We start from the raw sequence: 27840 nt of genomic DNA, 5'->3' as shown, positions 1-27840 counted from the left end.
AAATTATGTTATAGGCATAGACATACTATAGGGGGATATAAACAGTCATTGGGCCTTTGGTGTTGTGCCAAATATGACATAACTCTTTGCCTCAGGTATAGACTACAGCATCAACATGTCATTTTATGAAGCCTTAAAAAAGTTTTARGCTGATGTGTTTTAAGTTCACTGTTTACATTTATGTTGGGGGCACCATCTTAGTCTGGATAAAAATTTGCCACTGACAACAAAAAAATATGTAAGTAATGGAATGGCAGTAAAATCTGAAACGTTTGGTGGCTCAACAGGTTGGAAAATAATATAAAAATGTTTGTCTTCCCCAACTTCAGCAAGGGAAAATTAGCTAAGAATAGAGTGAAGGTTTGTTACTCTYCTCGAAAAAGGTGGGAGACCGTCAAAAATGACGAGGGCAGGAACGAGTTGAGACGTGTCCCACATCGTCTGAGACCGCCAGTCAGTGCGGGTAGGCTTGGGGTTTACAGACAGTCTTAACTACAGGTCCAGAAGAGTTCAGCGAGTTTATAGCATCGAAGTGTCAAGTCCATTTTGATTTTATTCAGTGGGTTGGTGGGGACACCACAAGGGTCTAGGCAATTTGGTCGACCCCGGACACCTTTTCCAATGAGCGTAAAGCATTTTTATCTCCTCGTCCTCTTGTCCGGACTGGCAGCTTCAGGTGAGTGTGCGAAGTTGTTTTGATTTATGCTCTACTAATTTTGAATTAATCCAAACAATGGAAACTAGTCCAATATAATAGTAATTGTGTGTATTATTAATCTCTGGTTATAGTAGTTTAGATCATATGGTTAGGTTATTTCGTGTCAGTAATGTTTCTCCTCCATCCTTCACTCGACACATCATTACGATGCTGTCGTGAGACGTTGAAGTAGCTGTTCTKTGCATTAGAGCACTAAAGTGGTGAAAACATTATGAATACCGGAAGAGTCTCCAACCTGACCCGAGTGTCCGATGTGCGTCAAAGGGAAGTGGGAATTTGGCTCCATGCGTTTCTGCCGTATAGGGTTGGTCGCCTGAGCGTTCCTACGTGATTATAAAATGCAACTTGCCTATAGCCCSTTAATGACTTTACATTATTTTGTCGGTATTGAGGCAAAGACGCATTGTTTTGAAGCTTCATGCAACATAATTACTTTCCTGCTTTTGATCATGTGTATCCGTNCTTTACATTATTTTGTCGGTATTGAGGCAAAGACGCATTGTTTTGAAGCTTCATGCAACATAATTACTTTCCTGCTTTTGATCATGTGTATCCGTGCTTGCGTGCTAGCAAAGGGTTCGGGGATTCTGACCGCCGGATAGGAAGGTCCACCTGTTTCCCGTGAACAAAGCCAAAGGATGTCGCAGGATGTCGCTAGTGTATCATATGAGCTACTATCTTGGCACATACAAAGACCCTCAGTGGAWATGTAATAAACAGATGACACTGAAAATAGTTAAAATTTTAGGCTATTAAGTTAACATGTATACAATTTAGCATGCTGGACTAATTGAAGTTAATTGACACGTGTTTAGTTTCATGCACTGGTGGGCATCACTGATATTCCTCTGGAGGACAGTAGGCCTATTTAACCTTGACTTCATCTCTGGAAGTGTCCAACTGTATGCTATCAATGGATTATATGCATAGGTTCAAGCAAAGCACAAACTGCTTAGGGTTACATTGACAGCATGTGCCGAGCAATAATTCCTTCATATTGACAGAGTGCCTGACTAAATGTGCTAATAAAGATAGACAATATTGTGTATTTGTATTTATTATGGATCCCCATTAGCTGCGGCCAAGGCAGCATTTTAAACATTAAAACACATTTTACAACAGATTTCACAATACATTAAGTGTGTGCTCTCCGGCCACCACTCTACTACTACACACAGTCCAGGTGTACGTGTGTGTGTATAGTGTGTAGGTTATATGTGTTTGTTGTTGGGTGTTTGTACCTGTGTGTGTGACTTTTCACAGTCCTCGCTGTTCCATAAGGTGTATTTTTATCTGTTTAAAAAAAAAAWAATCTACTGCTTCGTTCCCGTCATTGGTAGCAGAGAACTGAAACAAAGACGGCCAAAGGAGGTGTTGGCTTTGGGGATGACCAGTGAAATATACCTGCTGGAGTGCATGCTACGGGTGGGTYTTGCTATGGTGACCAGTGAGCTGAGATAAGGCGGAGCTATACCTAGCAAAGACTTATAGATGACACTATAAGTCGCCAGTGGGTTTGGCGATTAATATGTAGCGAGGACCAGCCAACAAGAGCATACAGGTCGCAGTGGTGGGTAGTACAGTCGTGGCCAGAAGTTTTGAGAATGACACAAATATTAATTTTCACAAAGTTTGCTGCTTCAGTGTCTTTAGATATTTTTCTCAGATGTTACTATAGAATACTGGTATAATTACAAGCATTTCATAAGTGTCAAAGGCTTTTATTGACAATTACATGAAGTTGATGCAAAGAGTCAATATTTGCAGTGTTGACCCTTCTTTTTCAAGACCTCTGCAATCCGCCCTGGCATGCCGTCAATTAACTTCTGGGCCACATCCTGACTGATGGCACCCCATTCTTGCATAGTCAATTCTTGGAGTTTGTCAGAATGTGTGGGTTTTTGTTTGTCCACCCGCATCTTGAGGATTGACCACAAGTTCTCAATGGGATTAAGGTCTGGGGAGTTTCCTGGCCATGGACCCAAAATATCGCATGTTTTTTGTTCCGAGCCACTTAGTTCATCACACTTTTACCTTATGGCAAGGTCCTCCATCATGCTCTATAAAGGCTTGTTCGTCACCAAATTGTTCCTGGATGGTTGGGAGAAGTTGCTCTCGGAGGATGTGTTGGTACCATTCTTTATTCATGGCTGTGTTCTTAGGCAAAATTGTGAGTGAGCCCACTCCCTTGGCTGAGAAGCAACCCCACACATGGTTTCAATGGTCTCAGGATGCTTTACTGTTGGCTGACACAGGACTGATGGTAGGCGCTCACCTTGTCTTCTCCGACCAAGCGTTTTTCCGGATGCCCCAAACAATCGGAAAGGGGATTCATCAGAGAAAATGACTTTACCTCAGTCCTCAGCAGTCCAATCCCTGTACCTTTTGCAGAATATCAGTCTGTCCCTGATGTTTTTCCTGCAGAGAAGTGGCTTCTTTGCTGCCCTTCTTGACACCAGGCCATCCTCCAAAAGTCTTGCTCACATGTGCATGCAGATGCACTCACACCTGCCTGCTGCCATTCCTGAGCAAGCTTGTACTGGTGGTGCCCCGATCCCGCAGCGGAATCAACTTTAGGAGACGGTCCTGGCACTTGCTGGACTTTCTTGGGCGCCCTGAAGCCTTCTTCACAACAATTGAACCGCTCTCCTTGAAGTTCTTGATGATCCGATAAATGGTTGATTTAGGTGCAATCTTACTGGCAGCAATATGCTTGCCTGTGAAGCCCTTTTTGTGCAATGCAATGATGACCGCACGTGTTTCCTTGCAGGTAACCATGGTTGACAGAGGAAGAACAATGATTCCAAGCACCACCCTCCTTTTGAAGCTTCCAGTCTGTTATTCAAACTCAATCAGCAAGACAGAGTGATCTCCAACCTTGTCTTCATCAACACTCACACCTGTGTTAATGAGAGAATCACTGACATGATGTCAGCTGTTCCTTTTGTGGCAGGGCTGAAATGCAMTGGAAATGTTTTTGGGGGATTCAGTTCATTTGCATGGCAAATCACTCTTCATAACATTCTGGAGTATATGCAAATTGCCACCAATCAAACTGAGGCAGCAGACTTTGAAAATTAATATTTGTGTCATTCTCAAAACTTTTGGCCACGACTGTATATGGAGCTTTGGTGACAAAACGGATGGCACTGTGATAGACTGCATCCACTTTGCTGAGTAGAGTGTTGGAGGCTAATTTGTAAATGACATCCCCGAAGTCAAGGATCGGTGGGATAGTCAGTTTTACAAGGGTAAGGTTGGCAGCATGAGTGAAGGAGGCATTGTTGCGAAATAGGAATCCGATTCTAGATTTAACTTTGGATTGGAGATGCTTAATGTGAGTCTGGAAGGAGAGTTTACAGTCTAGCCAGACACCTAGGTATTTATAGTTGTCCACATATTGTCATGCCCTGACCTTAGAGAGCCTTTTTATGTCTCTAGTTGGTTTGGTCAGGGTGTGATTTGGGGTGGGCATTCTATGTTTTGTTTTCTATGTTAACTTTATTTCTATGTTTTGGCCGGGTATGGTTCTCAATCAGGGACAGCTGTCTATCGTTGTCTCTGATTGGGAATCATACTTAGGTAGCCCTTTTTCCCTCCTTTCAGTGTGGGTAGTTCACTTTGTTTGTGGCACTATAGCCCTGTAAGCTTCACGGTTGTTTGTTTCGGTTGTTGTTTTGTTGGCGACATTTTCGTAAATAAAAGGAATATGTACGCTCACCAAGCTGCACTTTGGTCTTCCTTCAACGACGGCCGTGACACATATTCTAAGTTAGAACCGTCCAGAGTAGTGATGCTAGTCGGGCGGGAGGGTGCGGGCAGAGATCAGTTGATGCATGGGTGTTCGAGCTGTGTGCTAGCAGTTTAAACAGACAGCTCAGTGCATTCAACATGTCAATACTTCTTATAAAAACAAGTAGTGATGAGGTCAATCTATCCTCTACTTTGAGCCATTAGAGATTGACATGCATATTATTAATGTTAGCTCTACGTGTCCATTTAAGGGCCAGCCTGTTCTGGGCCGGTTGTAATTTTCCCAAGTCCCTCTTTGCGGCACTTGACCATGTGACTGGGCGGTAGTCCAGCTGCGACAAAACTAGGGCCTGACGGACCTGCCTTGTTGATATTGTTGTTGAGCAATTTACTGACAACAAACTGTTGACACTTTTGAGCATCACTCACGCAACTGTATAAACTCTCACTCTTTCAAATGTTCACATTCATGTAGCATTTTTCAAATATATTGCATTTAGGCTAAGAATCAATCTCATGCCTGTCCTCTACACTATAGTAGCCTAGGCTGTAGCAGCACTATACACAACTGTCGATGCAAAATCTTATTTTAGACCAATAAAGAGGAGCTCGCAGGAAACCCTGTTCATGGAGTGCCGCAGATGTAACAGGATTTTGTCCCAACTAGACACCACACCAGACCAACTGAGCTAATTGATCAGTTCAGTGATTGCCTAAATTCAACACACCTGGTCTTCCAGGTCGGTTAAATGAAAAACATCAAGTGCCTGTGGCCCTCCAGGACCAGGGACTCCTACCCCTTCTCTAGGCTCTTTTGGACTACTCTGGGCCAGAGAGAAACGTTGTTTCGATATTGTAAATATCACTGTTTCCCCTGTTTAGCTAAAACAGGAATTAGAAGCCATCACAATACCCTCTTAACCATTATGTGATATTCTGCCATTGGTGATAAATGTTTTTTCGTACCTTGACTGGGTTTCCTTTCATAAGTACATACCTAGGTTTCCTTTCTATCCTTTCCTATCAGATGAAGGAAAAGGAAACCGCACACTGCTCTTGATAGTATCACCGATATTTAATAAGCTTACGTATCGGCCACACGGCCTTCGTCAGAGCTTTTATCCTTTCCTATCAACCAGCCTTGTGTGCCCGTGACCATGAGAGCTCACAGGCACACAACCATGCATGTATCAGCTTGTTTTGATATTCAGGTTTACCATCTTGACACACACATGAGTTCAGAGCAATAGCGAATTGCCTGTGCTGGTTATCTAACCTCCAGATATTTGGTTGGCAGTTTGGCATAGTTGATAACATCTAATTAGCCATAATAGAGAAAGGTCGCTTCTGTTCCACTACTAACCGCCTCTGGTATTAGTACATGGTCAATAACACTAAGGAAAGCTGTGTGTTTTTGACATGCTAAACAGTCAACGCRGCTTTTATGCAGAAAGTGAATGGGCAGCCCAGGGGCACAGTTGATAGCCACTTGGTCTATCTCKAGTTCCACCCTATAAGCTAGCCTCATAAAGTCAAGGGATGGACCTGCTTTCCCYGGCTTTCAATGCAAAGCCACTCTTAAAACTCCTGATTATTWTCATGAGAACGGTTTTGGCCCTAAGCTGCTGAAACAATGGTTTGATTTCATATGTACTTCCCTGTGCATGACAAAGTTGTTGTGGGGACTGTTCTGTTGTTCCCCAAACGATTTGTCAATAATGTAAACAAAAGGACTTCCAGTTAACTCTAGTGGGTTTCCTCAGGAAAAAGAAACCAGTTCCAGTAACTTCAGACTGCTCATCTGACGTCGTTAGAGCCAAAAGGAAATTAGTCAAGAACCAGGTAAATAGCCAAGTGACGAATGTTGATGAAAGGCTTACATGTCAGAGCATGAGAGAATTGTCGCTGTGAGAGACTGCATGTATTATGTCAAAAGTTTTATGGAGTCCCTGGGACAAACTTACATATTCAAATMAATTGATCCATTCAAATATCTGCTCCAAAGTCATCCTCCACCTCTAAGGCGCTATYCAACTAAACAAAATGGCTACCTGTAATTTAAATATGGTGTGTGGAAAAGTTTTCTTCCGAACATTAGAGCGTTATTGGTGTGGGCGGTAGTGATTTTGTTGGGTTGGACCTAGGCCCACTTAAAATAATGAATCCAAATCAACAATCTGTCGAGAACTTCCTGAGTCAGCGTTGATGCCTAGGAGGGAGAGGTTTGATGGATTAAACTTTTATCCTTTCTTATCGTAAACAGACTTCTCCTMGCCAATGCTACAAGATTAATTGTAGTCTGTCAGTTCACCCCTAAATTCATAAATAAAGGGGGAGAGGATGAAGTTGAGAGAGAGAGAAGGGGGTGGAAAAAGAGTGGGACTCCCTCTAGGGCTGTTGTGGTGACCGTATTACCGCCACACCGGCAGTCATGAGWCATGACCACAATGAAATTCCATGTGACCGTTGAGTCACGGTAATCTTCTTTTATGCCCTCTGGACATGCTTTGGTAGTACCCAACTTGCTAACTACCATCAGGTCCTAATGGCCTGGTACTCAGGACTCTATTGTCCCTCTAACCACTCTGACATCAATGCAAATGCAATGGAAAATCACATCAAACAATTATCATCAAAACAGTAGGACTATCCTACTTTTAACACTCACCTCACAGTTTTTTTTTGTTTTACCTTTATTTAACTAGGCAAACCAGTTAAGAACAAATTCTTATTTTCAATGACGGCCTAGGAACAGTGGGTTACCTGCCTTGTTCAGGGGTAGAACAAAAGATGTTTACCTTGTCAGCTCAGGGATTCGATCTTGCAATCTTTCGGTTACAAGTCCAACGCTCTAACCACTAGGCTACCTGCCACCCCTGTGATGATCAGTTTGAAGAAAGAAGATCAACAGCAGGTTGAGACAGTGCAAAACACGGTGGTTGTGGATGTTGTTTCAAAGCCTAACAAAGAAACGGACAGCGCTTTTTAAGGTGGTGACTAATTCAAAACACCCATATGCATATTAGAGCGTATTCTTACGTAAACCCGGGGAAAAAACGGAATTAAAATGATGGTTATGTCGTTATACAATACATAGCCTACCGCATATTACGCATGTCAGTAAAACATAAAAGTGATTGAAGATGTCTTTGGTACATAATTAGTCTAGCCTTTGAGTGTGGACTGTATTATTATGCATACTGGATGGACTGGTTACCTTATGCTACAGTACGCTCCAAAATGTCTATCCATGAGTCTGGGAGAGAACGTATAGCCCTGGGTGATGTTGATGGTTCATTGATTGTGCATGGCGGTTTACATTAAGCCTACAATTATAGTGAATTGTATTGTATTTGATTTTGAATAGCCTAGTAATAGGGCATAATTCATTGAGTGACATATTACCTTTAGCTATATAGAATATCTCACCACCATGCATTTCCATCTCCTCCTCTTTCTCCTTTATTCCTTTCTCGAGCACGCAGACGGGCTGTCAACAGTTTAGTGAAATATGTTTTGCTGCGAAAACATGTTACTATCGATGTTCCCGAACAGATTTGACTAGCTTTCCAAATGAAGCACTGGGTCGTTGCAGGAACAAGGTTGGAGAGTCCATGGCATACAGCGTTTGGGTGGAATATCACCTGTCGGGCAGTGAGAGCATGCTCCTCAAACAGGAACATCACCTGTCAGACAGTGAGAGCATGCTCCTCGAACAGGAACATCACCTGTCAGACAGTGAGAACATGCTCCTCTAACAGGAACATCACCTGTCAGACAGTGAGAACATGCTCCTCCGGAACAGGACATCACCTGTCAGACAGTGAGAACATGCTCCTCAAACAGGAACATCACCTGTCAGACAGTGAGAACATGCTCCTCAAACAGGAACATCACCTGTCAGACAGTAGAGAGCCTGCTCTCAAACAGGAACATCACCTGTCAGACAGTGAGAACATGCTCCTCAAACAGGAACATCACCTGTCAGACAGTGAGAAGCATGCTCCTCAAACAGGAATCACCTGTCAGACAGTGAGAACATGCTCCTCAAACAGGAACATCACCTGTCAGACAGTGAGAGCATGCTCCTCAAAAGGAACATCACCTGTCAGACAGTGAGGAACATGCTCCTCAAACAGGAACATCACTGTCAGACAGTGAGAACATGCTTCCTCAAACAGGAACATCACCTGTCAGACAGTGAGAACATGCTCCTCAAACAGGAACATCACCTGTCAGACAGTGAAACATGCTCCTCAAACAGTGGTTGATGAATGGAATGAAATAAGTGTTGTTGTATTTATTTCTCAGTTATTTAACACATGATCCTCTATAAAACCACAGTATCCTACAAAACGGACTGGAGGGAAAGCGTGCGGCCTCCATTCGCTATTCAAGTGCATACAGATGACATGACATTTCTTTTTGCCTGTGCCCCTTTTGCTGCACATTTCATAATGGGCCATTCTAAATCGAAAGACAAGATTCAATTGAGAATAGTCTGATGAAAATATGATCACTTGATGAGAGAACAGCTGTGCGGTCTGGAGCAAGGAACAGAGCGCATACTTATTTTTGCTACTTTCTCAAATCATCAATAGTCTATAGTCGCATCATGCATCCCATATATGTTTCGATTTCTAGGACATTCTAAGGTTTGTATCATTCACAACTAAAGTTGCCAAATAACTATAAATCTACCACTTAGGACCTGTTTCAAATGATCACTTTTACGCTCAACATAGACACTTCATATGCGCACTCGCTCTGTAATGGGAAAAATATCCTTTCTATTTTATTCAGCTAAGTTCATTTATATTGTTCTTAGTATAAAGTCATACAGAAATAAAATAATGGCACGGGACTTATAAGCATATCTTGTCTGCTAAATGAACAAGCCTACAGAGCCTATGGCATGGAGCATAGCCAGATAACTAACACACAGTCGGCCAACTCACATTCTGTTCTTCTGAAATACATTTTCTTCATATCATCATGTTTCTTTTTAGACCTGCCTAAAATAAAGAATGGATTTATTGTGATGGTGTCTATTAAATTGATAGCTGGCAAAATGGCATGACCGCCACAGCCCTATGCGGGGGGATTGAGGGAGAGAGAGAGCGACAGAGAGAGAGAGAGTGATAGTGATAGTATGTAGCCGACTGTGCATATTTGTCGATGTCCAAGGGGGAGCTATCCCACCATATATTTTGCATGGCACCACTGGAACACTCAACACCCCTGGCCCTGCCCCTCTCTGTAGCCCTGGCCTGTGAATACAGGTTGATACCTGAGCTCAGCTCTACTCTCCCAATATGAAAGAGCTCTTGTAAATGTAACCTGGGCTTGTGAAATCTCTGACCACAAAGGAGAGAAGAGAGTCTTTGTAGTCTTTTTAGGCTTTGTGTTGTTGTGTGTAGGAGACCCGGCCCAAGTGTTTCTTCCTCCTAACCTGTAAGAGAATCAGGTTTCCTCCCGACGGACTAGGAGTCTGGTCATGAAGGGGGAAGAAAAAGCAACTCAGACARGATCTTGGAAATAATGTAAAGAACACAATTTCCTGAGTCCGAGGGGAGAGCCGTGCCGATTGGTTGATTTGCCTTACATTGTTCTTCCAGATCCAATGTAAATCCCACCGTTTATGAAAGAGGCAACCATTCCTTGTATTCACATTACGTAAAAACAACTCGTTAGATTTGCACAAGTGCAAGTCCTCAACTGGCAGCTTCATTCAATAGTACCCGCAAAACACCAGTCTCAATGTCAACAGTGAAGAGGCGACTCCGGGATGCTGGCCTTCTAGGCAGATTTAATGAAGCTGCCAGTTGAGGACTTGTAAGGCGTCTGTTTCTCAAACTAGACACTCTAATGTACTTGTCCTCTTGCTCAGTTGTGCACCGGGGACTAAACATCAGCGCGACAGGTAACTTCCACAAAGCTGTGAACGATCTGAGAGACAAGGCAGGAAGGGCCTATGCCATCAAAAGGAACATAAAATGCAACATACCAATTAGGATCTGGCAAAAAATACTTGAATCAGTTATAGAACCCATTGCCCTTTATGGTTGTGAGGTCTGGGATTCCGATCACCAACCAAGAATTCACAAAATGTGACAAACACCAAATTGAGACTGCATGCAGAATTCTGCAAAAACATCCTCCGTGTACAACGAAAAACACCTAATAATGCATGCAGAGCAGAATTAGGCCGATACCCGCTAATGATCAAAATCCAGAAAAGAGCCGTTAAATTCTACAACCACCTAAAAGGAAGCGATTCCCAAATCTTCCATAACAAAGCCATCACCTACAGAGAGATGAACCTGGAGAAGAGTCCCCTAAGCAAGCTGGTCCTGGGGCTCTGTTCACAAACACAAACAGACCCCACAGAGCCTCAGGACAGCAACACATTTGACCCAACCAAATCATGAGAAAACAAAAAGATAATTACTTGACACATTGGAAAGAATTAACAAAAAAACTGAGCAAACTAGAATGCTATTTGGCAGAATTCCTGACCACTGTGACTGACCCTAACTTAAGGAAAGCTTTGAKTATGTACAGACTCAGTGAGCATAGCCTTATATGACCCTATGTTTTCAATGGAAACGAGCACTTAAGATCAGGTGTGGCTAATTGTTCCGAGAACGTTAAGAAAACTTTCCAGGAAAACCACAAAACATGAGCAATGCTCAAAGAATGCTGTTTAAAAACATACACATTCTGTTCTCAGCGTCAACAAAACTCTATCCGCTATCTTAAGTATATTCAGGTGTGTTGGCCACACCCACTAAATGGCCACACCTGATCTTAATGAGTCCACAACTTTGTAGAAAAAAATGTAGAAAAAATATACAAAAAAATGTTTCTGTCATTTAGCAGACGCTCTTATCCAGATCAATTAGGGTTAAGTGCCTTGCTCAAGGGCACACCAACAGATTTTTCACTTAGTCAACCTTTGGCCCAACACTCTTAACCACTAGGCTACTTGCCGCACTTCATGGCATGCTAGCTCCATCCTGGTGGCGCAGTGGACTGTTTCATGGATACAGAACAGGTTTGAAACTCACGGATGCCGTGCCACCATAAAAAAAGAAATGTGTTTGCATGATTAATGCTTAAGGAAATTAATTTCCTCGTGTCCTATCTGTGCTTGGCGTTAAGCAGTTAACACAAACTAAGCTAGCAGTGTGTTCTCAGAACAGTATTTAATTACCTTCAACTAACCTATAATTTATTAAAACCTCYTAGGAAAACTTTCAGGGAACCATAGTCAAATGTTGTCAGAACCTTCCTTCAACATAAAAAGGTTCCCTGAACAGGTGGAATTTTCACTTCCGTTCTCAGAACGTGGAAAAAACATTCAGTTTTACCAGTCTGGAAACGTATGGCTTCATTCCCAGAACCAATGAGAAACCAAAACCTTACATTCCCACAATTTCCAAGGACCCGAATGTGCTAGATGTGCAGCTTATAACATCAACAATTGCTTTCATTTGAGTAATGTGCCTGTTTGTAATTGTAACTGTCACTAATTCCTCATTAAATAGCATATAATAACATATATGATATGCTATTAAAGTAATTGGTACACACTTTACAAGCTTTTTTAAATCTCTAAAACCCACGTTAGATTCAGAAATCCTGAGAAGTAATTGTTCATCAGTAACACTGGCATCAAAAAGCTACTGCATTAGCAGAAGGCATCATCTCCGAGTTAAATCAGGGCCAATTATTTAATGCCAGAGAAATAAGTGCTATTTATGCTTCTACTAAATGAAAGGAAAATGATTAAACATTTTTACACAAATTCAAATGATGTGCGGCTCATAGTGTGATCTTTAAGATGATTACCTAACATACTTGAGTTTGGATGAACCTACTGTAAATAAGTACCATGTGAGAACCAATTTAATCTACCTCCCCCTCCCATTCCACTCTCCAACCCCCCCCCCCATCCTTTCTGCTCCAGTTTCCTGGTGGAAGATAAATGTATTGGGGAAGGAGGGTGATGCCTGACTCACAACAAAGCCAGTGTGGAGTCTGTCTGCTGTGGACAGAAAGACTGATTGGCCCAGGTCTGAGCCTCCTCCTCGTCCTCCTTCTGCCAGCCACGGTCATTAACTGGGACTGATAGAGGCCTAGCTAGCCAGCTTAGATCTCCTAAATAGAGGCATTTTTCTCGTCCTTGAGAATTMTGCCCTGTTTATCAAGGCAGGCCCAATTTTTAAACWTTTTTTTTTACATTTTACCTTTTTAACTAGGCAAGTCAGTTAAGAAAAACATCTTATTTTCAATGACAGCCTAGGAACAGTGGGTTAACTGCCTTGCTCAGGGACAGAACAACATATTTTTACCTTGTCAGCTCGGGGATTCAATCTTGCAACCTTTTGGTTAGAAGTCCAACGCTCTAACCACTAGGCTACCTGCCGCCCCAATCAGTCTGCCTCTACCAACCCCCGCGCCCACACCCCCCACCCCAAAGACAAAACAGCCACGCCAACTACCCCTCCCCCCAATGATTTTGGGCAATTTAAAACACATTAGGGCCAGGGGGAACTCCTCTGGTGGGGGTGAAGAGAAAGAGCCCTCTCTGTCTAATGTACAGTGGGGCTGGTTACTAGTAATGTGGCCTACAGGAAGCCCTCTGCGCTGCTGATAAGGATGAGATAGGTTCCTGGGGAGCCGAGCCCAGCAGCTGTTTTCCCAGCTACATGAGTGAACGCATTAGATAAACAAGCATCCAGTCTATATGGACCCATAGGCTTATAWCCATTTCAAAAGCCCTCTCAGTGCGGGAGGGATGCATGCATTTTGAGGCGAGATCAGAGCGATTAGTATTATGACTGTATTTGGTTGCCAGCCATATACAGTAGTTATCCAGTTTAAGTGAAGATCACATGTAGCTGGTTCAAGTGCATGTGTTTGCCCCTAAAGGACCTTATAGACCCTGGGTCATATTCATTAGCACCAAACAGAAGAAAACAAATTGAAGCGGGAAGGTGACTGACTACCTGTACTTGTTCAATTTTGATTTCTGTTGCAAAACGTTTTGCTACAGTATGCCCTAATGAATACAAKCATGTACTTCCGATCATATCTTCCCAGAGGTTTAAAGGACTAGGTCATGTTCTGCTTGGTCATTGGGTTGGACAACACCCCTGTTGCCTACCCTGTTAAAAAGGGTTATTGCACTTTCTATAYAATTAGATTTTTTTCCATTCATTTCAATGACAAAACACTACTTCTAATTACACTGAACAAAAATATAAAGTGTTGGTCAAGTAAAGTGTTGGTCCCATGTTTTGTGAGCTGAAATAAAAGATCCCAGAAATGTTRCATACGCACAAAAAGCTTGTTTTTCTCAAATGTTTTGCACAAGTGTGTTTACATCCTTGTTAGTGAGCATTTCTCCTTTGCCAAGATAATCCATCCAGAGWGGAGTTGCTGGGCGGGGGATAGAATGACGGTCAAAGATAAAACAAAAAAAAAGTCAAAATTAACAAACAAAAAGTATGTTTGAATGACGCCGAGGGGCAACGCCGTTACGTCCAATGTCTGTCTGCTGAGGCTGACGTCGCCAGCTGGTTGGACGCGTACCCGTATACACATGCTTTTACTCACACTCAAACGCACACGTGTACACACACCGACACATACACACGTGTAAAAAGTGCCACACATGCACTGAAACATACACAGTTGACCTTYCTGTTTTGATTTTTGTTGACCTTGATGTTTTCTGTTGTTTTACTTTGTTTTTCTTTTTTTTCCCTATCTTGTTAATTTTGTTGGTTGCTGTTGATGGGGGACGMTGGCTTGGGGGGGATCTTGAATGGTTGGTGGCCTGGCGGTTGGGAGCTTGGGCCGGTGGCCGATACGTCGCTTGTTCGGTTCCCCGTCTTGACTTGGTGGGAGATCTGTCGACATGCCCTTGGGCGGGGCGCTTGATCCTGGTTGCTACTGTGAGTCGCTCTGGACGGGAGACGGTTAGATGACTGAATGTAATGTAAATGTTGAGTGGCTTCACTGCAGGTAGATTGTGTTTTAATCAACAACAAAAAAATCTCTATATAAAAAAAAAAGGTCATCCATCCACCTGAGAGGTTAGGCATGTCAAGAAGCTGATTAAACAGCATGATCGTTACACAGCTGCACCGAATGTCTAAAGGTTTTAGGGAGCTTGCAATTCGCATGCTGACTGCAGGAATGTCCACCAGAGCTGTTGCCTAATAATTTAATGATCATTTCTCTACCATAAGTCGCCTTCAATGTCGTTTAAGAGAGTTTGGCAGTACATCCAACCGGCCTCAGAACCGCAGACCATGTGTATGGCGTTGTGTGGGCGAGTAGTTTGCTGATGTCAACGTTGTGAACAGAGTGCCANCTGTTTTGATTTTTGTTGACCTTGATGTTTTCTGTTGTTTTACTTTGTTTTTCTTTTTTTTCCCTATCTTGTTAATTTTGTTGGTTGCTGTTGATGGGGGACGTTGGCTTGGGGGGGATCTTGAATGGTTGGTGGCCTGGCGGTTGGGAGCTTGGGCCGGTGGCCGATACGTCGCTTGTTCGGTTCCCCGTCTTGACTTGGTGGGAGATCTGTCGACATGCCCTTGGGCGGGGCGCTTGATCCTGGTTGCTACTGTGAGTCGCTCTGGACGGGAGACGGTTAGATGACTGAATGTAATGTAAATGTTGAGTGGCTTCACTGCAGGTAGATTGTGTTTTAATCAACAACAAAAAAATCTCTATATAAAAAAAAAAGGTCATCCATCCACCTGAGAGGTTAGGCATGTCAAGAAGCTGATTAAACAGCATGATCGTTACACAGCTGCACCGAATGTCTAAAGGTTTTAGGGAGCTTGCAATTCGCATGCTGACTGCAGGAATGTCCACCAGAGCTGTTGCCTAATAATTTAATGATCATTTCTCTACCATAAGTCGCCTTCAATGTCGTTTAAGAGAGTTTGGCAGTACATCCAACCGGCCTCAGAACCGCAGACCATGTGTATGGCGTTGTGTGGGCGAGTAGTTTGCTGATGTCAACGTTGTGAACAGAGTGCCACATGGTGGTTATGGAATGGGTAGTCATACTGTTAACTATGGACAACAAACACAATTGCATTTTATCGATGACAATTTGAATGCAGAAAACTACCGTTATGAGATCCTGAGGCCCATTGTGAGGTCCTTTTTTTTAAGGTATCTGTGACCAACATATGCATATCTCTATTCCCAGTCATGTGACATCCATAGATTAGGGCCTAATTTGTTTATTTAAATTCACTGATTTCCTCGTATGAACTGTAACTCAGTAAAATCTTTTAAATTGTTGCATGTTGCATTTATATTTTTGTTCAGTATAAAAGGGTAAACATACACTCTTAGAAAAAAAGGTGCAATCTAGAATCTAAAAGGGTTCTTTGGCTGTCCCCATAAGAGAACCCTTTGAAGAACCCTTTTGGTTCCAGGTAGAACCCTTTAGGGGTCCATGTAGAACACTTTCCACAGGGGGTTCTACATGGCTCTTAAAGGGTTCTACCTGGAACACACACACACTCACTCAGAACACAAAGCAAACAGGGCAATCGTAACTCGGACGACACCTGGACAGAATATGCAGGGCTTCTGATTTAATTGGGGACAAGATCGTTTAGTACAGTTTTTCTTTTTTTTACAGTTCTATTTTCACAAGTATGTGGTGAATTTTCAAAACTCTTAGTACAAAACTCCAAACTGGTAACACTTGTAACGCAGCAAGTCTTATATTCAAAACCTTTTATTTTGCATTCATTTTGTTTGGAGACATCTTTCACCACACAACCATTGATCCAAAATATATATTTACCGATATAATTACAACATAGGTGTCCTGTAATAAAATTCTACTAATTAAATGACTGGAAAAAACATAACGTTTGGCAGGTGCTAGTTTCCAGCAAGCCTGTCTTGAGCATTTGACCATAGGGTTCTCATCTACATTGTAGTAAATGTCCAGGACCGTATTACCAAACAAGCCTGACATAGGTCTGGATTCGATGTTATTGCATGCCTCATCCATGGCCTGATGGAGGGTGGCACGCTCATGTCTTATTTGGCTCAGTTAGTAAGAGCATGGCACTAGCAAGAACAGAGTTGTGGATTCGATTCACACTGGGGTCACATACAAAAATGTGTGGACTGTTGTCACTTTGGATAAAAGCGAAAATGACATAAACATGTAGTATTGTATTAGAGTACTGCGTTTTCCAATGCAATTTTAGTAAAGCAGTGTGAACCCCCCCCCCCCCCATCAAAAAGAACCCCGCCAAGCGTCATTTGGATAGATTATTTACTGTAAGGGTATACCCTTTGTTACATTACAGTTATAGCCCTTCATGCGGACTACCGATTAATTAGCGCTTCATGGACTACGATTAACCATATTCTTCTTTAGGATGTAACCAGCTATGTCAGATTGAATTAAATAGTTATTTTTAACGAATGCTGGTTGATGCATCTTGCTAACATTTCATCCAAGGACACCCTTGACTTTGCATTACTACACCCTCATTGCAGAAACACATGTGAAATCAGTACACTTTGACAGTGCATTTCTGAAAGTTATTCAGAACGCGTCTTACTTTTGCCCAACACTTTTGTTCATTTCCCACTGTATTTCTAAAATGAATTTAAAACTGTTTTTTTTTCATCATCAATCTACCACCACCAATTACCACATTAATGACCAAAGCAAAAGCAAGTTTTTTAGACAAGTTTGTAAATATATTTAAAACCCTAAAAACATTTAAAATATCACATTAATACATAAGTATCTCAGAGCCTTTACTCTTACTGTGTGGAAGCACCTTTGGGCCCAGAGGATTCCAGCCTATGAAGTTTTCTTGTGTTAATGATGCTAACAAGCTTTGGCACACCTGTATTTGGAGGTTTCTTCCCGTTCTTCCTGCAATTTGAATGGGAGCGTGCTGCACAGCTATTTTCAGGTCTGTCCAGAGATGTTCGATCGGGTTCAAGTCCGGCCTTCTGGCTGGGCCACTCAAGGACATTCCAGAGACCCAAAGCCAACTCCCCTGTGTTGTCTTGCTTGTGTGCTTAGGGTGGTAGTCCGGTTGGAAGGTGTACCTTCGGCCTTCCAGTCTGAGCGTCCTGAAGGCCCTATGGAGCAGGTTTCATTAAGGATATCTCTGTACCTTGCCTCCATTAATTCTTTCCCTCGATCCTGGCTAGTCTCCCAGTCCCTGCCACTGGAGAGAAACCAGTCCCCACAGCATTATGCCTGCAGCAGGCATGCCTTCACCGTAGGATGATGCCAGTTTCCTCCAGATGTATGCTTGGAATTCAGGCCAATCTTGGTTTCATCAGACCAGAGAATCTTGTTTCTTTTGATCTGAGAGTCCTTTAGGTGCCTTTTTGCAAACTCCAAGTGGACTGTCATGTGCCTTTTATTGAGGAGTGGCTTCTGTTGGCCACTCTACCATAAAGGCCTGATTAGTGGAGTGCTGCAGAGATGGTTGTCCTTCTGGAAGGTTTTACCATCTCCACAGAGGAACTCTGGAGCTCTTGTCAGAGTGACCATTGGGTTCTTGGTCATGTCCCTGACCAAGACCCTTTTCCCCCTGACTACTCAGTTTGGCTGGGGGGCCAGCTCTAGGAAGAGTATTGGTGGTTCCAAACTTCTTCCATTCAAGAATGATGGAGGACACTGTGTTCTTGGTGACCTTCAAAGCTGCAGAAATGTTTTGGTATCCTTCCCCAGATCTGTGCCTCGACACAGTCCTGTRTCGGAGCTCTACGGACAATTCCTTCGACCACATGGCTTGGTTTTTTCTCTGACATGCACTGTTAACTATGGGACCTTATATAGACAGATGTGTGCCTTTCCAAATCATGTCCAATCAATTGKATTTACCACAGGTGGARTCCAATCAAGTTGTAGAAACATCTCAAGGATGGTCAATGGAAACAGGATGCACCTGAGCTCAATTTCMTGTCTCATAGCAAAGAGTCTGAATACTCATGTAAATAATAAGGTATTTGTGTTTTTTATTTGTAATACATTTGCAAAAAAAAWMTAAACCCTGTTTTCGCTTTGTCATTATGGGGTATTGTGTGTAGATTGATGAGGAACATTTTTTATTTAATCCATTTTAGAATAAGGCTGTAACGTAACAAAATYTGGAAAAGGGGAAGGYGTTTGAATACTTTCCGAATGCACTGTAAGTAAGAGAAAAGGATMACTTTAAACGTGCCCTGCTACAAGCAGGAAACAAGAAATGTGACATCTGTTTGATAGTTCACACATTCGTCATTCAGGGTTAGTATCTTGTAATCTTTTTGGCAAACCACATGGGAACATTCTAGTCTTTAAGGACAACTAATCAAAAGGTCAACAACTAATCTTTAAGGCAGAACAGGTTTAAGCAAAGTATAGTGCCATTGTTTCAGGAAGGCGTGTAAAAAGAAAAGTCTCCATTACCTCATTTACATATTATGAGAGCTGTAACAGTTGTGAAATCACAAAACCATMGCGATAGGAGGGACAGGAGGCAGACTAAGGGCAAGGGCAGGGCATTCACCTGAACTGCCCTACAAAGGCAAAGAGCAGTCTTATTTACCTTATTTAGGCTGCTGTAACAAAGGGGTTTAATCATTATTTACTCAAGAAATGTCAGCTTTTCATTTTTTATTAATTTCAATAAATTTGTACAAACAAAATTCCACTTTGACATTATGGGATATTGTGTGTAGATCAGTGACACACCTTTCCTGCAGTCAAATGACCTAGTGGCATCATGGGTGGAATGTTACTAATKTTTTTCATAATTTCATCATTAATAAACATATATATTTTTTAAAACACTGAAAATCTRGTGTTTCTATGTCAAACAGTTTTYTTATAATTCAGTCCTCTGTGATGTATATAAAGTGTAATATTGTGATGCAAACTCAAAATTGAATACATTTCAACTCAATATCGGACATGGTACAGGTGTCTTATATTTTTTAAGCCCATAATATATACCTTTGTTTCGAAGTAGTTTTGTTTAAGACTACCAAGAAACACTCTGTGGGGACCCTGATTTAACCCATTCTCCCTCAACGTCAGTAAGACAAAGGAGCTGATAGTGGACTACAGGAAACGGAGGGCCGAGCACGCCCTCATTCACATCGACTGGGCTGTAGTGGAGCGGGTCGAGACCTTCAAGTTCCTCTGTGTCCACATGACTAAGGATCRATCATGGTCCAAACAGACCAACACAGTCGTGAAGAAGGCKCGACGATMCTTCTTCCCCCTCAGGAGGCTGAAAAGATTTGGCARGGGCCCTCAGTTCATCAAAAKGTTCTACAGCTGCACCATCGAGAGAATTTTGACTGGCTGSATTACCACTTGATATAGCAACTGCTTGGCATCTGACCGCAAGGCGCTACTGAGGGTCCAGTACATCACACAAAATTGTCAAAGACTCCATCCACCCAATCCACAGACTGTTCTCTCTTGTACCTCACGGCAAGCTGTACCAATGCACCAAGTCTGGAACCAACAGGACCCTAAACAGCTTCTACCCCAAGCCATAAGACTTATATTTAAAACTGCTAAATAGCTGATCAAATGGCTACCCAGACTACCTGCATTGACCCTTTTTTGCACTAACTCTCTTGCACTGACTCTATGCACACACTGGACACTATCCACACACTCACACATACTTAGAGTACACTGACACCCCAACACACACACACACCCCAACACACACACACGCCCACTCACACATACCATGCACACACATGCATACTGACGCCACACACACACACACACACACATTTTCACACTGCTACTGTCTATTATCTATCCTGTTAACTAGTCTCTTTACCCCTGGCTATATGTACAGTAAATTGCTACRTCAATTACCTCCTACCCCTGCGCATCAACGCGTTCTGCTACTCCCTGTATAGAGACATATCATTTTAGACACCCTAAAATGTATAGAGCCATGTTATTTTTACTCGTTATTTTTATTCGTTGTTCACTGTGTATTTATTCCTTGTGTTACTATTTCTATTTRTTATTTACTGTTTTATCTTGTCTTTAACMCTGCATTGTTGGAAAAGGCCCCGAAAGTAAGCYTTTAACRMTTAGTCTACACCTGTTGTCTACAAAGCATGTGACAAATACAATTTGATTTGATTAAGTAATACTAAATCTATTTTAACAAATGAGAAGACAATCATGTCAAAAGTAATGTGAATTTTGCATTGTGAAAAGTAATTGCTTCATATGAACACGTATTGCAATGTGAACTGTATTTCAAGATGATACACTGATTAAGTTTGGTGGAAAAGTYTGATTMATTTTGTGTGTTGTACTTAGTCCATTAAAAATGTGCTTATAGTTTTGAAACAACTGCCTTTTTGATGATCTTTTRTTTGTACTAAGAGTTGTGAAAATGTAACACATACTTGTGAAAATTGCACCAACGCGATTTAAAACCAATGTAWTATCAGAGGAGAACAGAAATAATCAGTCGAGCACTGATGTAATGTTGTTTGTCGTGAAACAGGAACTGGGGAGCGATTAAGTGTGTGTGGACCACACTGCAGACTCCATTCTGTGGGTGTCTCTCAATCCATTATCTGGAGCAGGGAAAATGCAGCCAATTATTTCATTTTCCAGCATTTTCTCAGTAATGTGTTTCTGTGAGGGTCTGTTTGTACACAAACATCGATAACATACAGTATTGATGTTGTATGTATGTTTAGCAGAGTTTCTGTTGCATAACTACTGTGCTGTGCTGTGTTCCTGTGGCTTCAGGCTTGTTACCGGTCAGTGGGCTGAGGGTGGAAACGTCGGGGGAGGTGGAGGCAGTGAACGGTACAGATGTGTGGCTGAAATGTACCTTCCAGAGCAGCTCGCCCATCACCCCAGCAACGCTCACGGTCTCATGGAGCTTCCGACCCATCGGACCTGGCCGTGAGGAGTCAGTGAGTGACCCTGGCTAATTGTGGAACCCTCTGGGCATCCTCGAGATGTAGTTCAGAGACAGTGTGTGTGTGTGTGTTTATAGTCTGTATTCTGTTGTTTGTCAAGGACCTCTGAGTCAACCATCAACCTCCTTGTCAGCGTCATTTTGAAATCTGTCTGAACAGTTTAGAAAAATGACCTTGTTTCGGAAACGCTATTGTTGGAGAAACTCAATCAGAGGTGACAATTAAGTCAATTAGATGCAATTAACTACCCTCTAATGAGGTGCACTGTGATCTCATTAAGCATTGTGCCAATCTATGTCAGGTGTTCTATTACCATGAGAGGCCTTACCCTCCCCCGGACGGGCGTTTCCATAAGCGGGCGATATGGGCAGGTGACATCATGGGGCGGGACGCCTCCATRGTGGTACGTAAGGTCAAGTTCACTTACAATGGGACATTCAGCTGTCAGGTGAAGAACCCTCCGGACGTCCATGGCAACGCAGGGGAGGTGAAACTAACCGTGGTCACCACAGGTTAGTGTCTGTCTACTGTGAAGCGTTCAAGGGTGCTGGGTTAAAATATACTGTAGACATGTCTGCTGTCCAATCTTTGGCCTCAGGCTGTGAAAACCTCCCAGCAATSTTTACAAAACCAATCTGGCCCATTTGTCATTTATTCCATCCAGCAGATCCTTTCTCACAGCAACAAGAGGTACTAGCCGACATTGCTACTGTAGTGGGATACTATGTATACTGTTGATGCATTTTTTWAAATCCTAACACATCCCATAAAGTCATCATCATGTACCTCCCCTGGGAACCAGCCATCTAGTCTTGTTTGAATAGATAAAGTGACAGTTACCTCTTTGCCTATTTCATTTACCCCTCTTCTCTTTAAAGCCTCCTTCTCTGAGATTATCATGCTGGCTGCAGCCATCGGGGGCGCCATCGTGCTGATGGTCATCTCCCTCGTCATCATCATGTCAATAAGACGATGTCGCGAGAAGAGACAGGAGGAAGAGGGGGCGGAGGAACTACCTCGCAGACAGAGAAAGGACCCTACCGTGTGGTAAGACAGAGAGAGAGGAGCAAGAGAGAGTGGGATCTCTCCACCCGGTCTCCCCACTCTGGCTGGGCTGTGTGGTGCTCACCTCTGGGAKTGTGCTCAGTCAAATGCTCTGTCTGCGTGGACACTCTCCTCTGAACCTAGCTTTGGAACCGAAACCTGGACCTATAATTGGGCAGATGTTTTTACAAAGAGCAGACTTAAATGCTAAAAGTGCCTTAGAATACTACTGTAGATGATCCATCTGCTGGATCCTCTATCTTACTGCCATGCACCTTTCTGGAAAGACAGTATGCCTGCATTCATATTTTCCTATATTTCCTGTACAGTGTTTCTATTGTGATTTACTACTAACCATTTTCAAACTCTAACATCTACCCAATCAATTTCCAATCGCGTAGCACTTAGTAAGCCAATGCCCATGGTTGTATAGGTACCAGCAGTCTCTCTCTCATCTGGTTCAATGCATTTCAACCACAAGTCCACGACAAGCTGTCTTTACATTTCCGTCTCAGTTTACTGCTGACCAATGATATTATTTTGTTTTGTTCTGAAGTGATTTTGTATTTCTAAGCAGATGTTTTTTTTATCAGTAAAAATGTTCAACTACTGCAGAAATACTCAAAATAATGTGAATATTCACTGCAAGACTCAAGACACTTGTTTAAAACAGACATTTATAAAATATTAGACTCAACATGAAGTTGGTTATACAAAATCATTATGTTTAAATGCTTAAAAATGTCAAAGAATTGACTATTTCACTATGACTGTCACTGTATTGCAYTTGTTTTTAACCTTTAGATGGTTGACACCCAATGTCTATGTTTTAGACAGTGCATTTATGGTCAGTTGAACACATTCTATTTGATTTGGTGTCTATGGCATACACAATATATCAGTAGGGTTCCAAATCTATGGTCTATGGGTGAAGGGACTACTTTGCCTCTCATTCTGTTGGGTTTTCTGATCTCTGTGCATTGGGTGCTTCTCTAGGTTTACATTTAAACAATGTCATGTGTAACCACATATGCAAAAGAAATTGCCCTTTGAATCTCACCAACAAAAGCCAACTCTACATGGAWTMWTTTTTTTTTTCAAACAACAAAATCCAGACCAATTGATTAATCCTGAGCAAAGATGGTGTTCCAAGATGGCTTCGCTTGAAAAGTTGTTATTTTCCCCTCATCTAAAAGGCCAATTCCTGCTCAACCTTTCCCGTCTTTGGCCTCTGACCTCTGCGGCTTTGTCTGCGTGTGTGTATGTTTGTGTTTGTTTGTGTGTGTGTGTGTGTGTGTCTTAGCCACCCTGCAAGGGCCATCCACCTGTATATGGACGATGACGTGCTAGAGGTTGACAGCTCGGACGGTATGATCTCTGAGGCCAGCACCAAGGACCCCAGTTCCTCTGAGGAAGACGACAAGAGCTCTGACTACGGCGGTGGCGATGACTCTGACTGAGATGGGGACACTGAATGTTGGTTTTATTTTAGGCGTTACCTCTATGTGCTTGTGGTAAAACTTAATCCATAGTTATTTTTTTTAAACTATTGATCCTCCGTGGCTAAATTATGCTCTGTGGTGTATTTAGAAAATTGATAGTGGGCTCCTGTGGTTGGATAAAATATATAGAGTATATATACACTACCGTTCAAAAGTTTGGGGTCACTTAGAAATGTRCTTGTTTTTGAAAGAWWWWRWTATTTTTTGTTCATTAAAATAACATCAAATTGATCAGAAATAAGGGCCTCCCGGGTGGRGCAGTGGTCTAGGGCACTGCATCGCAGCGCTAGCTGCGCCACCAGAGACTCTGGGTTCGCGCCCAGGCTCTGTCGCAGCCGACCGGGAGGTCTTTGGGGCGACGCACAATTGGCCTAGCGTCGTCCGGGTTAGGGAGGGTTTGGCCGGTAGGGATATCCTTGTCTCAGTGCTCGCTAACCAAGGGAGCCGGGTGCACAGTGTTTCCTCCGACACATTGGTGCGGCTGGCTTCTGGGTTGGAGGCGCGCTGTGTTAAGAAGCAGTGCGGCTTGGTTGGGTTGTGTTTCTGAGGACGCATGGCTTTCGACCTTCGTCTCTCCCGAGTAATTACTAGCAATTGGATACCATGAAAAGTGGATAAAAATTGATCAGAAATACAATGTAGACATTGTTAATGTTGTAGCTGGAAACGGTAGATTTTTTTAATGGAATATCTACATAGGCGTACAGAGGCCCATTACAAGGTAACTTGTCTAATAGACACGGGCTGGAATGCGGTTTTAACCAATCAGCATTCTGGATTAGACCCACCCGTTGTATAAATAKATATAATGCGAGGGTTTACAGTGACTGAAGCCCCTGTGCCCAAGCCTATGGAGGGCCCAAGAGACAAAAAAATATATAGACATTTCATATTTTTTATCCAACCGCAGGTGCCCACTCTCAATGTTCAAAATACACCAGAGAGCATAATTTAGCCACAGAGGATCGATAGTTTAAAAAAAGATAGCTGTGGATTAAGTTTTATCACAAGCACATACAGATAACTCCTAAACTAAAGCCAATATAAAGTGTCTTAAAAGGCCTAGATTCTACAAGTGGACCTAAACCATGCCATGAATATGCGTCCCACACCATAACATATACTTTGTGTCCCTCATTACTCAAGTGTTTCCTTTATATTGTCAGTTACCGGTATGCCTCCAGCCTCCATGTGCGCCAAATATACAGCTTGTTGCGTTGTGGACAAAGACATAGAATCCATAGAAGGGTTTTGGAACCTCACCCTGGCAATTTGACTGTTAAATTCATGGGTACACTAGCAATGGCTGCCAGTCCTGATTTGAATGGGAACTGCCATCTATGGATTATATTATATTTCAAAATGCAATCGAAGGGAAAAAAATGACAGTTTGTAAAGCAAATGCCTACTGCTGAAAAGAGAACACTAAACTGTCTATAGAACCAATGGAAACATTATTCTCAACAACTGCGAACATCAGCATTGTTTTTCAAAGGAGCTAATCTTGAGATAGACTATTGCCATGACGAACACATCGGCCATCAGCGGTGAGTAGCCTATGGCTAAGGGTGAGTCAGTGTGCCACTGGAAAGTTTATTTAGTAGCCTACTGTATGTATGTATATATATATATATATATATATATATATATACACTGAGTGTACAAAACATTAGGAACACTTGCTCTTTCCATGACAGACTGACCAGGTGAATCCAGGTGACCTGTGATTTCTTCAACCGCCCCTGCTGCTAAGCATGGCAGCCGGGATGACATAACAGGAGAGGAGAACATGAGGGGAATGCCTTTAAAGTATTTTATCTCAAGCAGTGTTTGAAGAAGAGTTTGAAGAGTCTAAAACAAGAATTCATCTGAGAATCCTATTGGATGAAGTTTGAGAGGGGAAATAGGAAGCACCAGGCAGCATAGCAGACTAGTATGTCCCAATGCAGGGCATAAGCACAGGGAAAGGAACAGAACACTGCTACCTGAATGAGTTGAGTGGAGCTGCGGAAAGAAAAAACTGGGATCTCACAATGCGCTGTACCAAAGAGAATGTATCACATCAAGAATGTTGGACTGATTTGAATAGTGTTACATTTATACGAAAAATAAGAAGTACCCACCTGATGGTGATTGTGTGTGTCTGTCAATTGGTGGATTAGGTAGATGCCGTGGACATTCATTGATCTGGCCAATAAGGACCAATCAGGTTGATTCTTATGCATTATTCACACTATAGGGCTGACCTGAACTGTACTGTACAGATGTTATCTTTTCACATTGTCCTTTTCAGCACAGTTCCCGCAACTATAGATGTGCAACCAGACCAGCCAGTCCAGCTGGGCGGTTCGGTTCGGTTTGACTTAGTAATGTGAAAAGAGTATTAGAGCAAGGAGAGTAACTTTTTTTAAAACCTACCAGCATCTTAGGTATCTACTGTACTGCCTTCACAGTCAGTGAAACTGAGTGGCAAATACCCATGGTCCAATCGTCGACAGAAAGAATCTTCAAATGGTCTTATATTACAGTCTTAGAACTAAGATGAGATGTCATCAGTGCTCGCCGGGGTGCGTGGGAGTTGAAAAGAGTCACATGCAGTCAGATCTGAAAACCCTTAGATTCCAAAAATGTCCTTGAGACTTTTTTATTTATTACCTTTTACTGTACCAATTTTTTATATATATTTGTTTTGTTTTGTAAAACTGAGAAATTGTTTTTTTATGTCTCTGAATTTTAAACATACAAGAAGTATTTTATCCTGTTTAAAAAAAATCCAAGTTAATGTTACTGTTTGATCTATAATAAAATGACGTTTTACTGAATTATTGCTTGTCTTGAAGCGTGATGATGTGTCTCTGCTGAAATTTGAACTTTGGCAACTATAGCTGTTAATTAATATTTGCTGACATCACATACATAGTAGATAGACAAATAGCATGTACATATTATCTCATCAGGAATGCATCGTTATCTATCACTTGTTGTCTCTAGTGGTCTATCAACTGATGTGTGTATGCTATGGATGTGTCCTTAGCTGTAACTGTTGCCCTAGTGCAATGCATTGTTTGAGCTGTAATCACGAAGTATGCTTGCCCATGCATCTGTGAGTTGCGTTCGTGTGTGTGCTTGTAGGATGAGAGTGTTTGCATGTGAATGTCGGAGAGTGTGTGTGTGTATTGATCAAAGTCTATCCCCTCTGGTGCGGCTTTGGTTACTGACTGACAGAGCACGGAGAGAAGGGACAGAGGAGGGAGGGAGGGAGCGACAGACTCGGGGGATAATACCCTAGAAGGGATTCTAATGATTCAAGATAATTGGATCTGTTATTGCATTCTGTAGTTAAGAATGGCAGCTCTGTTGAATGAAAGGCAACACTGGTGTAATCTGGGCTCTCTCCAGNTTCAAGATAATTGGATCTGTTATTGCATTCTGTAGTTAAGAATGGCAGCTCTGTTGAATGAAAGGCAACACTGGTGTAATCTGGGCTCTCTCCAGTATCACCAGGCTCCAGGTGATTATCCACTCAACGCTACGTTCACTCCTGATTTCATCACTTAATCATCTCTGGAGGTTGGGAATAAACAGGTTTTCTCCTCAAAAAGTCTTGGAGAAAAAAATGTGATCTTGGGTCAAAAGACTATTCAATGATTATGAAGAATTGATTCAATGTCATGATATGATTCCTGCAATTTTCTGTTACGACGATTATTATTATCTCAACCAATACATTGGCATCTTAACCAATATATTGGTGATTTCAACCAATACATTGTTTGGGTAACAGTTTAGTTGTCTTTATGGCTTGTAGTAACTGAGTAACTACTTTGGTATCTCAAA

At 42.2% G+C, this 27840-nt stretch overlaps 1 protein-coding gene across 1 annotated transcript; it reads left to right on the top strand.

Annotated features, from left to right (window-relative positions):
• Positions 1–418: 418 nt before the first annotated feature.
• Positions 419–26825, top strand: LOC111949908 (myelin protein zero-like protein 2). The gene is made up of 5 exons (XM_023967245.2): positions 419–676; positions 21282–21451; positions 21759–21969; positions 22336–22504; positions 23805–26825. The coding sequence occupies exons 1-5, from the start codon at positions 622–624 to the stop codon at positions 23959–23961; spliced, it is 762 nt and encodes a 253-aa protein (XP_023823013.1). The 5' UTR covers positions 419–621; the 3' UTR covers positions 23962–26825.
• Positions 26826–27840: the final 1015 nt, after the last annotated feature.

The sequence above is a fragment of the Salvelinus sp. IW2-2015 genome, linkage group LG22 (genome assembly GCF_002910315.2).
Source record: "Salvelinus sp. IW2-2015 linkage group LG22, ASM291031v2, whole genome shotgun sequence".
Lineage (NCBI taxonomy): Eukaryota > Metazoa > Chordata > Actinopteri > Salmoniformes > Salmonidae > Salvelinus > Salvelinus sp. IW2-2015.
Note: the sequence above shows the minus strand (reverse complement) of the source record. Positions and strands in the feature narration are given on the sequence as shown.